At 39.4% G+C, this 15,783-nt stretch overlaps 1 protein-coding gene across 7 annotated transcripts in view; it reads right to left on the reverse strand.

Annotated features, from left to right (window-relative positions):
• LOC131677126 (uncharacterized) overlaps nt 1–15,783 on the reverse strand; it is a 565,677-nt gene that overhangs the window by 22,648 nt on the left and 527,246 nt on the right. For 5 of the 7 annotated variants that reach the window (XM_058956746.1, XM_058956745.1, XM_058956740.1 and 2 more), the window contains one exon: nt 3,475–3,846. The exons of the other annotated variants lie outside the window; for them this stretch is intronic. In XM_058956746.1, coding sequence (XP_058812729.1) covers nt 3,475–3,846 — 372 coding nt within the window. The remainder of the gene's footprint in view (nt 1–3,474; nt 3,847–15,783) is intronic. 7 annotated transcript variants of the gene reach the window in all.

Below are 15,783 nucleotides of genomic sequence, written 5' to 3' on the forward strand. Positions count from 1 at the left end.
TGATGAATGGAAACCAGTGTAATAAGATGTGCTAAGCAGTTTTCATATGGAAGTGTATTGTAATTATGTTTGTAAGCATCTTAAAGTGCGGTTGTAACTTTCTGTAACAGCGCCCGAATGACGCGAAATCGCCGTTATGAGCAAAGGAGACAGTTTAGCTGCGCGTGGATCGTGTTTCGTCTATTTCGTTCAAAACGTTGCATCTTTTACAGTATTTGGATATACCGCTCAAATTTTGCACAGATATTCTCTGTAAGTAGACTAATTGTTTAAATAAATTGAAAAGGCATTCAATTCTAAAATCGCGAAAATAAATGATAAAAAACTGAATAATGCATTGTTTCGTAAAATGCTTATTAAAAACAAAATGGCAGAAAATGGGAGCAATTTTACTCTTGATTCACTTCTGGGACACTAATTTATCAAATGATATTGAAATTTGAGGTGAGAACATAAATAAATATCAATTTATGATACCAAAATATTTGGGAAATGTTGTACAATATATTCAGCTCGATTATAACTGTCATATTCATTGAAATATGTGGTTACTTTCGATTTTCGGATCTACAAATCAATGGTTTTAGTAGATACTTTAGAACTAGCCGATAGATAATACTGGTTCTTAGATACATGAAAGTAAATATCTTGCCTTTTCATGAGAATTCATCACTTTTATTTAATTTTATTCTAATTATGGCGGCTCATACTGGTTGTAAATGAAATAAATCAAACAAGGCTTCCAAATTGTGTAGTAGCTATCCAGGAAGCCAGTCATGTTGGATTAGAAGCTATTGCACGAGTTTGAAGTTTTTGCTTCTGGCCAGCTTTTTGAGTTAAATACTCCTCTGGGAACTGGTGGAGATCCGGCAGCACTGTTAAATCGCTTGGAAGTGATTTTGTGTTCGTCGGGTAGTTTTCAAAATTTTGCAGTTACATATAGTATATTTAACAGGAAATCGAAGTCAATCGCTTAGTATCGTTTCTTCTGTTGTGTTATGTGTTAGTAGGCAAAAATATCGCGATAATAGTGTAAATTGACGTAATGATTTTATCGTCATATCCAAATTATTTTGCTATGTACGTGCGCGAATCAAGCCTCCAAAAAATACACCCACTTAGCATCCACAGCGCCATCTGAGCTTGACTAGTTAACGAATTCAGAGCAACACTCGACAAACATATGATTACGGCTTAAAAGCAAACTGTCAAAATTCTCTTTGAAAGGAAATTCCGGACAAACCATTACTCACCAATCGCACATATTGTTAGTAAATAAAAGAGACAAGTTTTCTCTTTCATTAACTGCTACGTACTGTGTTTATCCAGTAACGGTTTGTCTGGAATTTCCTTTCAAAGAGAATTTTGACAGTTGGCTTTTAAGCCGTAATCATATGTTTGTTGAGAACAGATCGTTTTGTGTTGTTCTTCAATTATATGTTTCACCTTATTGTAAATACGTTCCAGAATCAAAAATATTATTTTTCATTCTGGAAGTGCGAAGTGCAGATATCCCATTGATACGTGGATGTTTTCGTACGGGGCTTATTGTATATGAAGACGGCCTCAGAATGTACGTGTAGGAACGGACATTCTTGGAATGGGTTGTTGGATGTACAGTAGAGCTATCGCTTTTTATCTCCGGGGCTAAACATGTGGACATCTATGGATAATACACAATTTATCAATAAACAGATGCAGACAAGATTTTTCCATAAAAGCACTGCCGGAAAGTGGGAGATGGATTGTAAAAAACACACACACACAAATATTCCCCTGGGCTGCGGTGATTTCTGCTGTCCTAATTAGGAATGGGCGATGTCGATGCGATATTTTCAAAATAGATTTTTTTCATCCGATCTTTTCAGTTTGATTTTTGACATCATTGATTTTGTGAACTCAAAAAATCGATCTGGCAAAATCTATTTTTTTCAAAATTATCATTCAAAAAGATTCGATTTTCTTGTAATCGAACGTTTTATCTCGAAAAATCGATTTTTTTCCATCCGATCTTTAGCGGTCCGATGTTTGGCAACATCGATTTTTTTATTAATTAAAAAAATCGATGTAGCACAATCGATTTTATTTTTCAAAATGCCCATCACTAATCCCAATATCTGACGAGGACGACATGGATTACTATATCCCTCCTTGAACAAACATCCTTCCTTCTCCTTTCCTCCCTTAATTATCTTGAGTTCTCGTACGGTCTCTGCTACGGGTTCTGGTACTGGTATTTGGTGGTACTGGCTGCCAAAAATATCGTTCCTAACCATAATGTTCCGTGTGAATTGAAATTTTGTTTCGAGAAAAACACGACTTAATTGCTCAACAAGAGTTCAAACTATTTTTTTATTATTTTTCTTACCTTAAGAGGAAGGCCTAGTTGAGGTGGTTTTAAAATTTCATTCTTAAAATGTTAATATTACAATCTATATAAAAAGGAAGAAATCGATTTTTTAAGGAAAAGATACCTATACCCGCTTTCCTATGTACAGTGATTTAAAGCATTTATAAATTCGAATTCTTTTTTGAACATTTCACAGAGCTGTACAGGCTGTTGTTCAAATATTTTTGTTATGGGAACACAGATTTTAGCATCAGTAATGCTCACGTCAATGCAGCACGATTGTACCGTATCTAGTGACCCTTTGGAATAATTGTGGTGTAATAACTGCTGCTTTTTTGTCATCGCTATATTGATGTTTAATCGACTAAAAATTGACTGAATTGGCTTTAGAGTGTTTAAGTTACCCAGATATTACCAATACTGTCAATTTCAAACTCATTTGACAAACACTAGACATCACTATATATGATTGCAATATAAATGCAGTTAATCGTTTCGGACTGTTTCGGATAGTTGGTGGGCTAGCTTAGTTGCAGCACTATATTCAGCTTGTGTTCTGTGAGTGGATGCAATGCGAAGTGGTATGCTGTGATATATGATAATGACGACTGGATAAATACGATTTGCTTGTGTACATGAATGAGGAAAGCTGGCTGTGATCATTTCTGATTTATTGTTAACGAAAAAGTCACACGAAACATAGAAAAAATAGAACAGAAGAACGACACAGTCTTTTCTGTTGACTACAAATAAGAACGGAATTAAACCAAAAAGACAAAACCAAAATAAAAAGAAAACACTAAACTCAGCACACTAAACCAAAAGCAGAACTAGGATCTACACGTTACTTTAGTGGTGGGAGCATCTCACGGAGCCCTAGCTACTACACTGGCGTGGCACAGCAGTTGAACACTGGAAGGCAGGGGTGCACATTTGGGATAAGTCTAGCGCGAGCGGGAACCGAAGAGCGGTCTCCCCGGACAGACTGTCTATCGACCATAAAAAAAAAACCGACACTGACCCCCGTCTGTGCGCGTGGGTGTGTCGGGTTCTCGTGGGTACAATTATTTTTTTTTTTTTGCTGTTGTGGTGTGTGGGTGTGGGTTTCTGGGGGTGGTACCTACTTTGTCGTTCGATCGCATTGTCGTAGAATCCTCCGTACTCGATCGCCGCATCGGCCCCGTTCCCGTCGCCGTTCATGCTGATCAGAATGTTGTCGACGGGGGAGGAAACCGAAGCCGCGGGATAGTCGCCATTACTGTTCCCATTGTTCCCATTGTGGGCCCCGTGACCGTGCACCGTACCGAAATGGCCCCCGTGGAGCCCGTGCTGATGCTGGTGCTGGTGGTGGTAGCCGGAGATGTTGTACGGATACAGGGCCGTCTTGAAGTGCTGTGGGAAGTATGCGTGGGCCGGGGCAACCAGCGGAGTGTCGATCAACGCCATGTTTTGGTCCAGCAAGCGATGATAATTATCGTCCATGCCCATCGCTCGCACTGCAACGACGTAAAAGTATGGATAGAGAGAGAGAAGAGAGAAAGAGAGGGAAAGAGACGGCTGGAGTTTTGTTTTTGTTGGGTGTTGTACGGTTGCGATTGACATTTTTTTTTTGTCTTGGTGTTTGGTTCGGATTTCTGTACAAAATGGGAGTTAAATTTTAGACAGATTGGCCGGCATGTGGGTTTCGCCGAACAAAAAAAAACAAAATTCCAAAAACGCTCGTTTTTTATTCGCGGATGGGCTTGTATTCGATATACAAGCGGTAAAATGATTAAGTTGTATCATAAATTACAAAATGCGAAACTCGATGTCAGTCAGGATTTTCGCTGCTCTCGACGGAAAATAGGGGAAAGGCTCTCGTTTCTATGTAAAACTGATAAAAAAAAACTTATAGGAATTTGTTTACTTGAGGAGTCGGAATGGTTGTCATATTGTACCCATACGTTTGCTAGCGTCACTTAATTTAAACGAGTTTTGCTACCCACATGTGAGGGATGTATAAATACACAACCGCAGAAGAACCGGTGGGAGAGGTCTGTGCGGGTGTCGTATGGTTCTTTGAAGTTAATAAATTTCACGTTGATTTAAGGGTGCCGCTAGGAAGAATTTAATTATTCGCTAATGGGTTTTTGGGGGTAAAATAAATATAATTATAAACGATAAAAATGCGAGTAATAATAGTGATTACTGATATATGTACAGCGCAGTGTGATGGCTTTTCGAGGATGACTGGCGTGAAATTTCGATTGAAACGGTTTCCTGTTGGGCATGTGAGCATGATTTGTAATTCATTTTTTTTTCTCTGGTGACATATTGCGACAGTTTCTGGAAGAAAGATCTACGTTTGATCGTGATTAAATGTTGGTCTCAGTTTTGACGTATTTTAATGGTTTTTGGTATACATGAATACGCAGTAAATAATTTTCAGCAGAATTTTTCTTTTTCAGAAAATTTTAAAACATTTGCCACGTTTAGAAGGTTTTTGAGGTTACTGCATCAATAGCGATTCAGAATGTATTTTTGTTGTACATAAGGAAATAACATTACTTGCGCTTCTTCCAATATAATGTCCAACGAAATAGTCTAAGGAAGGAAGTTTGTTGTACGAACATTTTTTTCCGAAGGTACATGTTTGATTAAAAAAAAAAGAAACAAAGAAAATTCGTTGTTTATAGTTATTCGATGAAGAGTTTATGCTGGACTTATTACGGATAGAGTCCTACCATTGTTGACTAACTTTGTCTAGAAATGACAGAATCCGTATAAATTAGTATCAAGTATTCTTTCCTAAAAATAGAATAATAACAAAAAGACTTGGAAAAAGGGAATCAATCATGTTTAAGTGCAACGAAAACCCCTATCGAGTGCTCCAATTTTTACCGCTAACCAAATGCTTCAAAAAGGTAGGAATAGAGCAAGAATAGGTTAAATACCCCACATTAATAAAATGATCTGTCCTAGCACTATATCTTATTAAAATTTTTACTCACTGTAAAGTTAAATGCATTCAAAATTGCTCCAACCGAAGACTATGTTTCTAGGTTTCTGGCCATTCTATTCTTTTTCAATTGAGATACCTGACATTCAAAATGCGCACACGAAGGCCTTCCATTTTCACACTACCGCCTGACACTGGGACTTTTTTTTGTTTCAATCATGGAGGTCATTAGGACCAAAACCGTAGCGTGGTGTTCTGGCGCCCTTGGCGGAGTCTCAGTTTTGCGCCCCTTTGATGTTTACTTTGGCTTTCTTTTTCAGTTCGGCCTTCAAATTGTAATTTGTGTAGATGGAAGTGGCCCACCTACTCCCTGTTTAATAAATGTTTCCCTATCGTTCATTTCATGTAAATTCCAGCCACAAATCTTTTACTGTATATTCAGGAAATCAATTGACGCTAGGTGTTTGAAGGCGACGGAGGGAGCATCTATTCAGAAGACTGTACATTAGAGTTCCAATGGCATGTATGGAAAATAGGCGATCATTGAACTTAATAATAGTTTAGCACAATCGGGCGCGATTAAGGGGTTGCGCAAAACGGCCAAAGTGCACAAATTTTCACCGGTGAAAAAACACAAAAAGACCCTTAGAGTATTCAAAAATGGAATTCGAATTTTTGATGCTAAATGGCTTAGGATGTAATGAAACGTCGAGATCTACTGCCACTCTGAATTTTGTTTTAAGATAGCCTTTATAAAACGTGAAAAATTCTGCATTTGAATTGATACTGGGGTTTGAAAAGGTTGCCTTTAACTTATTTTCTATGCCAAATGTCCTAGAACTGCATGAAACAACCGATCTTGTATCTTTTCATAAAAAAATGTTTTCACAAAAGTTGCCTCTCTGGTACTTTTGATTTTTAAATTGGCGCGCAATCGTATATGAGATGTACATCTCAATTGACCCAAATGATCCTAAAATAGATGTCGAACAAGATTCGTCGCCACAGATCCGAGCTTCCATTTAAAATCAAACATATTGAACCCAGTTCGACCGTATCCGATCTTATTTCGGATCAAAAGGAGTCCGCGAAGCTATGCCAGATACAGCAAACAAATCACGTTACTGGCGGCAAGTCTTTCATAAGGCACTAACGCGTTTACATGCCCGCTCACAAAGTTGAGATCGATGGTGTAGTATACGTGGATCTACTATAGAACTGGATTGTCTGTTTCAGTGACTCCTTGCTCCAGTGAGCGAAGATTTTGAGTGACAATCGCACCGGACCTTCAAACTAGTGTCGGGTGAACTTTTGGCGTGACTGCTTTGCGTATTTTTCGACAAGGACCGTCTGCATGATCGGTTTTTTTGTGCCGCGCGTCATGCATGCAGTGTTGCATTAATTACAAGCAAATGAGTCTTCGTAACAATATTTTTTCTCTCTGGCCAAAATAAAAAAGGCCACTAAATATACCAGAAAGAAAAAACTCTACAACAAATCCGAAGCAAACAGCACCTGGTCAATTCAGAAGAAACAAAGAGTTTCCAACGGTTCCAGGAACACCAGAAATCATGTGACATTTCAACCAGAGATTCAACTTAGTGCAGGATTGGTTAGACTTAGGTTGGGAATCGGTAGCTTTGTGATATTACGGAACTCCTCTCGGCATCGAGGAGACTTCAATTTTTATGGAACGGCATGGGCATTATCTTCTCGTCGATAATTTATCTAGCCTACTCTACGATCTTTGCTACAGCTTTACAAAGGCGGCCTGCCTCATTTCCGTACCCCTTGTTCCTATGAAATTAAGAAAACAAGCGGAAAAACTATGCTATATTTCATTGAAAGAAAAATTGTGTAAACCACAAAATTTCTGACTGGTGTGATTTTTTTTGGTAAAACGTAGTGTCGGTTCCTGATGATACGAAGTCGAAACGCATCCATGACTAAAAAGCGGAAAAAGTTTGCACTATTTCTCGCTATTTTTGTTGAAATTTGAAGTCTTTATCTTGTTTGTTGTTTATTCTAACTAACTAACTAACAGGACGGTAGCGTAGTTTTCTGACGCCTTTGGTAGAGTCTCAGTTATACGCCTCTTTGCTGTCTGCTTTGGCTTTCTTTTTCAGTTCGACTTTCAAACAATGATTTTGTGTGTACCTAGGAATTAGACTCCTATCCTGACTAGTTCCATGACTTAACCTCACTTAGTTTAAAAATCAGATAAACATTTTAGCGCCCCCCTAAGGTTGGTGCCCTTGGCGGGGGCCAACCTGACCAACCGCATGCTACGGCTCTGATTAGGACCATTCGCCTCTTTTTCGGGCTAGAAAAAATTCCAACTCTATGAGCGGGGCTAAGAAACGAACCCAGGAGAGTTTCGTACAAGGCAATCATGCCACTAACTGCGCTATCCTGATAAAAACTTCTAGTGCACTGGGTATTTGTCCTAGAAATTTTGTAGGAATCGACTCAAGAAATCTTGAGTAGAGTTATGCATTATTTTGACAACTTCGGTTTTAATCTAGATAAGTAAATACTGATTATTTCCGTTCCAATTATAATTTCTATATTAAATAATTGGCTGATAAATATGTAGGGGAATTTGAGTGTTATAAAATGCTAATGGTTGAAGATCTGGGATAACAATAAGAACCAATCAGTGCTTTCTCTTGGTCAGATGTAAATATTTTTGGGTTGACTAGCTTCGCAACATTTTGAAAACAAGTCAAAACCGAAACTGCTCTAACATAACTCGATTTCTTCGCCCACCAAAATCTGCAACCACCCCAGGCCTCGCAGTAGGCGCAAATCAAGAGGAGTCCGCATAACGTGCATTCGAAATATGAAACGCGTGTGCCACTAGGCTCATTACCATATGTACCTACAAATCGCCGAAAATACACCGTCAACCCAATGCACACACAAGCACAAAAATAAATTAAATTATCCCAATTCGCAAACTCAAAAGCAGCACACACACGTCGCATTCTGCATTGTTGAACTCTATCTAAACCAACTCCACTCAGTCTATTTTCTACTACTGTCGGAGTCAGAAGACTTTCAATCGAGCCAAACGAACAACAGGCCTCTCGATCTAGTGTGCATTGTCCCAGGAACAAAGGAAACAGGATTATTTTTGTCATCATTAGTAAAGTTTGCGAAAAAACTCTACTCCGAGCTAACGCTGCGGCCGTTGATTTTAAATTTTGTTCAATACTACCGAGTTTTTGTAAGTGGAATGTGTTTCGTACTGAAGATAGGTAACTACCTTAAGCTTAAGGTAGTTACGTATCTTCAGTATCATCATCTTCGCTATGCACTATGATATTTCATTCAACACGTTAGCCTACGTCAAGCGTTTCGTTTTGTGAAACAATTTGAAACACGTTGTTGATAGTGACTGCGTTGGAATTAAGATTGCCGTGTATTAATTTTGTTTTTTATTCCTCGGCTTTTCGGTCTTTCTAATCAGAATCGGTACTGTAAACTGCCCGACGTTTCGGCCACTGGTTTTGGCCTTTTTCAAGGGAAATATGTTATCCCTTGAAAAATTAATAAACATTATCCGGTCGCATTTATATACTTTAAGATTGCCGTGTATATAGAAAATATATGGCTACGTGACCTATTACGTGGCCTATTACTTCGTAAAACAAACGCATTGACCAACATTCTACGGGTTTTTTTTGATCGAATTGGCCACAACCCGGGGTATTCCGGGAACCTGCTTCCTCCGGCAAAGGGGGCACGTTTCAACTGATTATAAAACCCGTCTTACGGGGTGTTAAACTTTGCAAAACAAGTGCACTGGAAACCATTTTGAGGGTTTTTGGTCAAATTGGACATACCCCGGGATTTTTCGGGAACCTGGTTCCTCCGGTAAAAAGGGACGATTATCAACTGGTTTCAAAACCCGTCTTGCGGCATATCAAACTGCATGAAATTGCGAAACAAGTACGCTTAAAGACATTTTGAGAAGTTTTGGTCTTATTGGCCACACTCCGGGGTATTCCGCAAACCTGGTCCCTCCGGCAAAGAGGACAATTTTCGGCTGGTTGCAAAACCCGTCGTGTCGCACGTCAAATTTCATGATTTCGGTAAGCAAGTTCACTGAAGGACATTTTGGGAGTTTTTGATCTAATTGACCACACCCTGGAGTACTCCGGAAACCTGGCTCCGCCGGCAAAGAGGACAATTTTCGATCAGTTATAAATCCCGTCTTGCGACATGTAAAACTTTATGATTTTGCAAAACAAATACACTGGAGGTCATACTGAGTTTTTAGGCAAATTGGCCAGAACCCGGGGTAATCCGAGAACAACAGATTATAAAACCCGTCTTGCAGGGTGTCAAATTTCATTATTCTGCGCAACCAGTGAACTGAAGAGTATTTGAGGGTTTTTGGTCAAATTGGATACACCCCAGAATATTCCGGAAATCTGGTCCCTCCGGCAAAGAGGACAATTTCGACCAGTTTTAAAACCATGCGATATGTCAAACTTCATGGAAGTTGTTCAGACAATAATGGCCACCGCAAAATAAGCATCCAATACCTTAAAATCAACTGTGAAAAACACCGGCCAGTACGGTAATAACAATGACGAGTTGTACGCGGTTTAACTGTGTGCGGGTTGATATAGCGTCTACCGCTTATTGTACTATCCGGTAGCCATGATGTTGCTCGTTTGGAATGCAAGCATCGACTGACTCAAACAGACACGCAGCACCTCTATTTATAATAGATTCGATTGAGTCGCTAGATGCTTCCTTTTGACGGCCCCTCCTGAATAGATTGACTCATGTGTGGGAGTTTCCACTTTTTCCGATATCTATTCAGGTTTAGGGGCTTTTCAATAGTGTACAAATGAAATACATAAATCATATAGCGATAGAACATCATTTCTGTTAATTCCGACTTGTTTGGCGGTAAATAACGTAAAATTATCCTTAAATAACAAAGAAATTAGCGTTCAAAATAGTAACGCAAAAACGACACATCGACACCCAGCCCCAAATAGTACAGTAAGACATTTTATGTTAACAATTACTTAACTTTTTATCACTTTGTTTTCTGGTACACCTGAAAGCGTAATCCGCAGATTCATGTCGCAATACGGCAAAGCGGTCTCCATTAAAAAATGACTCTTGGAGGAACTTCTTCCTCAGTTCTACAAGCTGTGTTCGGGTGGTAAGAATGCGGCTCAAACACCCTATACCTTGCTCTGTGGCTCTGGAACATGACACTCACGATGTACAGACTACACAGTGCACATATGACCATCAAACCAACAGACTTTAACGCCCAAAGTCCGGCCTCAAGCACGCTACGGATCTGCGCAGATAAAATGAAATTTTTGAGAGATGCTTTATTTGTCAGCTACATGCATTGTCAGCGAATATGGGGCGGATAATGTGAGGTTAAGTGTATGTAAGACAAATGCGTAAACTAGACGAACTAGGAACTCTGATCATGTGTGGTTGATGGATTGTTAATTACGGTGAAAATAATTAGATATGGATTATCAGTCCAAGTGCCGTCACGACATTCATTACATCATATTTTTGCACAAGCGAGTAAAACAAAGATTCTTCTATGATCTGTTGCTGGTAATAGTTTTAAAGCATTCTTTTTGTCAGTTGTCAAGAAAATCGATAGAATTCAATCATGCGTCATGTAAGATAGGTAACCACACTTTTGCTTCACTATCCCCTGACTCGTCCTTAAATTTCTTATATCTCCCTATTTTTTGTGTCTTCCTATGTAGTCGTAAAATTGATGTCGAACAAGATTCGTAATCGGAGACTCCGACTTCCCGTTTAATATCAAACACATTGAACTCTATATCTCTTATCTGATCGAATCACAGATAATCTGCTAAATATTCAAAAGATTTCGAATGAGGTAAAGCAAAAATATTCAAATATTTCAAAAGTTTGACCACATAATCTCACAATTGCGATATCCTGTTTAACGAGGCGAATGATAGTACTAGCGACAAGCACTACCGCGTCTACATCCCTGCCCATAAAGTCGAGATCGATAGTGCGATCACTGTTCGTTGTGCATACTGAATCACCGGATTAGCCGTTTCAAGGATCACTTGCTTCAGTGAACGAAGATTTTGAATGGCGATCACACAGGACGGGATCAAATTACAAGTGAAGGACATAAACTCGAACCGGCTATTTGTATCGAGCGTCATGAATTGCAAACAAAACAAAAAGATCGCTGCAGAAAAAGCGCAAAGATTCACGAACACGAAGCGCTCGTAGAATCCGAAGCATTTCTTTAAAAGACGCTCTACGCACTCTTTTGAAGAAATACTAAAGAGAGGAGCTATGTAATTCACCACGAAAGGTTATTGTGCACTCTTGGCTCAGGAAGAGAGTGATTCTGATGATCTATGACGTGATATCTGTTACTGCTACTTAAATCTACAGACAGTTGCGATTCCTTGTAAAGATTGTAAAATTACTCTTGAGAGTCAGCCAAATATAACAGCTCGAGGAAACGTTGACACAAAAACTATGAAAACAGCTTCTGGTCTAAAAAATTAAAGATCCAACAAGAAATGTCCGGTGCTTCCACGAAGCGTCTCAACGTTTCAACCAGTGATTTCACTTAGTTCAGGACTGATTAGGCCTAGGTGCACTGGCAACTTTATGTTAATAATTCATATTTTTGGTTTTTTGACTTAAGCGCCAATATTTTATTTGGGCTTGGATGTATCCAACGGGGAAAACGATCGAAAATGGTGAGTGAAGCTAAGCAAATCATGTGAAAAAATTCCACCAGAGGTGAGATTCGAACTCGCAACCTTTGAGACTCCGGCCCAATGCACTAACCCTAATGCTATTCCTGGGTATGATAACATCCCAGAAAGAACATATGATTATCGCACTGGCGACGGTGATCGTACCCTGCCTGCAAAGCAAGAATTGTCTTTGAATGTAGTCTGTCCCATTTATGTTCTATGACACCTAGAAAACGAGCATTAGGTAATGATATTGGTCATTTCTTTTAATTTTAAGTTCATTTATTTAAAAAAAACAAGATCAAGACTTCAGCGCTACCAATCTGCTTCAACGAATTTTTTAGTATTTGTCGTCAGAGGACACTCAACAGCTGGCAAACCTCGTTGAGCAATGGTGAACTTGGACGATGGCTACATTCCATTATCCCAAAGGTATCAACGAAGCCTTGGTTCAGGGGGATGGATATGGGTCGGGATTTTATTCGTGTAATGTCCCGACTTATGTCCAACCACTACACCATGGATGCGCATTTGCGGCGTATTGGGCTTGCGGAAAGTAGTCTGTGCGCTTGTGACGAGGGCTATCACGACATCGAGCGCGTTGTCTGGGTATGCGCCGGGTATTTGGACGCCAGGTCTCAGTTAAAGGATTCCCTTCGGGCCCGAGGTAGACCACCCAATGTCCCAGTCCGAGATATTCTGGCAAATCGTGATTTCCCCTATATGTCCCTTATTTATGCTTTCATAAAAACGATAAATATCCAAATTTAGCCCCTCTCTTTTTATTTCTCGTTTTTAGAAGTTTCCTCCTGCCGTGTGGGACCGATCAGCTCCAGACTGCCACTATGTAACCACCGTCGCCCTTACCACTACGGAAACTGAACCGAGAGCGACTCGAGGTCCGATGACTTTTGAAGGATTCCCCGCGGGTCCGAAGAATACCATCCGCCAATCCGACCTACTAGACTGAGGCGCTAATTGGTTTCGCTGATCTCCCGTTTGTCCGAAAGTTGCAAGTTTTGCTCTTCTCTCCCGGTCACCATCTACGCATTCTCTCCCCTGTCCTTGATACAACTGCTTCTACACCGATTTTGGAAATAATCCCCCCTTTGAATATCTTGACCAAGCATAAGTCTCCGATAAAAAATCAAATTTGTATTCCGTATTCCTAGTTATAAGATATTTGTAATTTTAACTCTTTGTTAAAACTATTGTCCCCCATCTTGTAAATAGAATTGTATCCCTAGTTTTAAAACGCCGGTGAAATTTTTCATAAATATTTGTTCCCCCTTTTGTGTACCAAACTATATTGTTAGTTTTAAGATAACTGTAAATATTTCCTAAAAACTATTACTATTGAATTCCTTGTTTTAAAATTTTTCATAAAAAAAAATTTTTTTTTGCCCCCTCTCTTGTATATAGAATTTTATTTCTAGTCTTAAGATAGATGTAAATTTTTTCTCTTTTGTAAAAAAAAATATTTCAACATTGTAACCTCCTAGTTTTAAAATATCCAAAATGTAAAAACAAAAGAATTCGGCACCGCCAAGCTAACGCATTTGTGCCTATCAAATAAACGAAATGAATAAAAAAAGACTTCAGCGCTCCCTAAGGTTGACGCCCTTGGTGGGACCAACCCGGCCAACTGCACGCTACGGGCCTGATTGAATCAACAACGACTACATCCTGTCGGTTCCGACTAAGTGACTTTACGCGTGTCCGGTCATGTCGCAGACTCGCATTTAAAATGCTAAAAGATCCTGACTCCTGCGGTAGAAGACAAAAAGTTAAGTAGCCGGGAAGCTTGCGCATATAACCCTATTCCACGTTTTTCTAAACTTTCTTCCTTCAACTTCTTGCTCTTCCTTGAGTACTATAACTCTTAATACTGAAAAATATTTCACACCTTCCAGTTCCTTGCTTGCATGTAATTAATGACACCATACTAGATGCAGACAACAAAGAGGAAGGCTTCACGACGTTAGTTAGCAAAACGAAGAAGCATAACAAACCAATCAACCATGATCTTCAAGACAACAGCAGAGATGATAGTATGGATTTTCATATCCAACTCATTATGTAAAATGTGAAGCACTTGTGGTCGATAGTTTTTGAGGTTTTTGCTAATTTTTACCACCAATGCTGGAAAGGCTCCATGGCTCTTTGTATCATATTTATTTATACAATTTTATGAAACTAACAGTCAGATTTCTTGTCTAGGTCTTCTAGAGCAACACGTCTTTGAGACTGCTGTAGTAAAACAGGTCTAAGATGGAATAATAAGGTGCAGAATACTAGTAAGCTTAGGTTTAAATTTTTTTAATTCATTTTTTGTAATAACTAATAATTGTTTTACTTAGGAAGCAACGTCACCTCTCATGAGAAAATTCCGCGACCGTCATGCGCTACATTTATCTACTCGCCATTGCTTACCGTTAAACTTTTGAGACACATCGAAGTCCATTTAGCATTTGTCGTTATCCGTAGAAGAACACCGGACAGGGGAATTCACTGGTTTTAAACTTTCGAGCAAAAGTGCCGTCCAGTGCAAACCACACCGCCTCGGGGTACTTTCAACTTTACCGCAATGAATGAGTTTCTCAATAGCAAATGCAAATTCAGTCCCACGTTGGTAACCGATTAGTTAACGTCATAGCATCTGTGTTCTGATATAGCTTTCAAAGCAGGCAGGAAACAGAAAAACTTTAGTGTAATAATGGTGATGATAGTTTCCCACTATGTGCTACTGCCTCCGGGGTCTCACAAAGTGGCCACCTGGGACATATCATTTTCCTTTTTCATATGCATGATTCTAACCTTTCCTTTCCCTTTTATATACGGACCACGCTAACCTTTCCCTTAACTGTCTCAAACATTTTTGAGTGCGGGTTTGAAAAGGGTTGGAAATTATTGTAACCAAATGTTCCGTGACGTGAATTCCGAACTCTCCGTAATTACGAATTGTCGCGAACCAATAACAACGGAAGCGCTGCAAAAACGATAAAACAATATAGTGTCCTATAGTCAATATTTGGACAACATCAGGTCGAATTGGCCCCAACGCTGGAAAGTTTCAGTTTCTCTATCTTTCAGTGTCCGTCGAAAAATATCCATGAAGGCGGTAAATTGCGTGTTGTTAAAATTCTGCAAACTGATTTTGTTTTTTTAATCCGGGTCAGAATACTTTTCGTTCGAAACATTTTTATAAGGATTTTGTGAATTTTGGAACACTGACTTGGATCCCAAAACGAAATCAGCATACACGCAGCATTCGTACATCCCGAATTTCTATTTTGACAATTACTGCCGCAGATTTTTTAGCGTGTATGATACTATCAGTACAAATGCAACGAGCGAACAGGTTCCTATGAATCCATCCCGATTAATACTTGAACATATGACGGATTGATTGGAAGACCAAAAGTCTCACCCCACAGCTGGGTACCATCAAACCAGAGCTAAACGCTTAAATCTTGTCGATTGTCGCATCTAACCAGCCATTAGGTATCGATTTACTAATTACAAGAAACCATTTGCAAATTTTCCTCCAACCCACCATCAATCGTTTGGTTCCCACTGCTGTAAGCCAGCTGACTTGGACGAGACGGTGCGGTTGGAGTAGTAGTTGTTCAACACACTATAAGTGTCATAATTATAAAACATTGCGATCATTATCATCATCATCATCATCAACGCCATCACCACGCGCCACACCTCCGTCCCGTGTGTACAAAACGAAC

Source organism: Topomyia yanbarensis, chromosome 1 (genome assembly GCF_030247195.1).
Source record: "Topomyia yanbarensis strain Yona2022 chromosome 1, ASM3024719v1, whole genome shotgun sequence".
Taxonomy (NCBI): domain Eukaryota; kingdom Metazoa; phylum Arthropoda; class Insecta; order Diptera; family Culicidae; genus Topomyia; species Topomyia yanbarensis.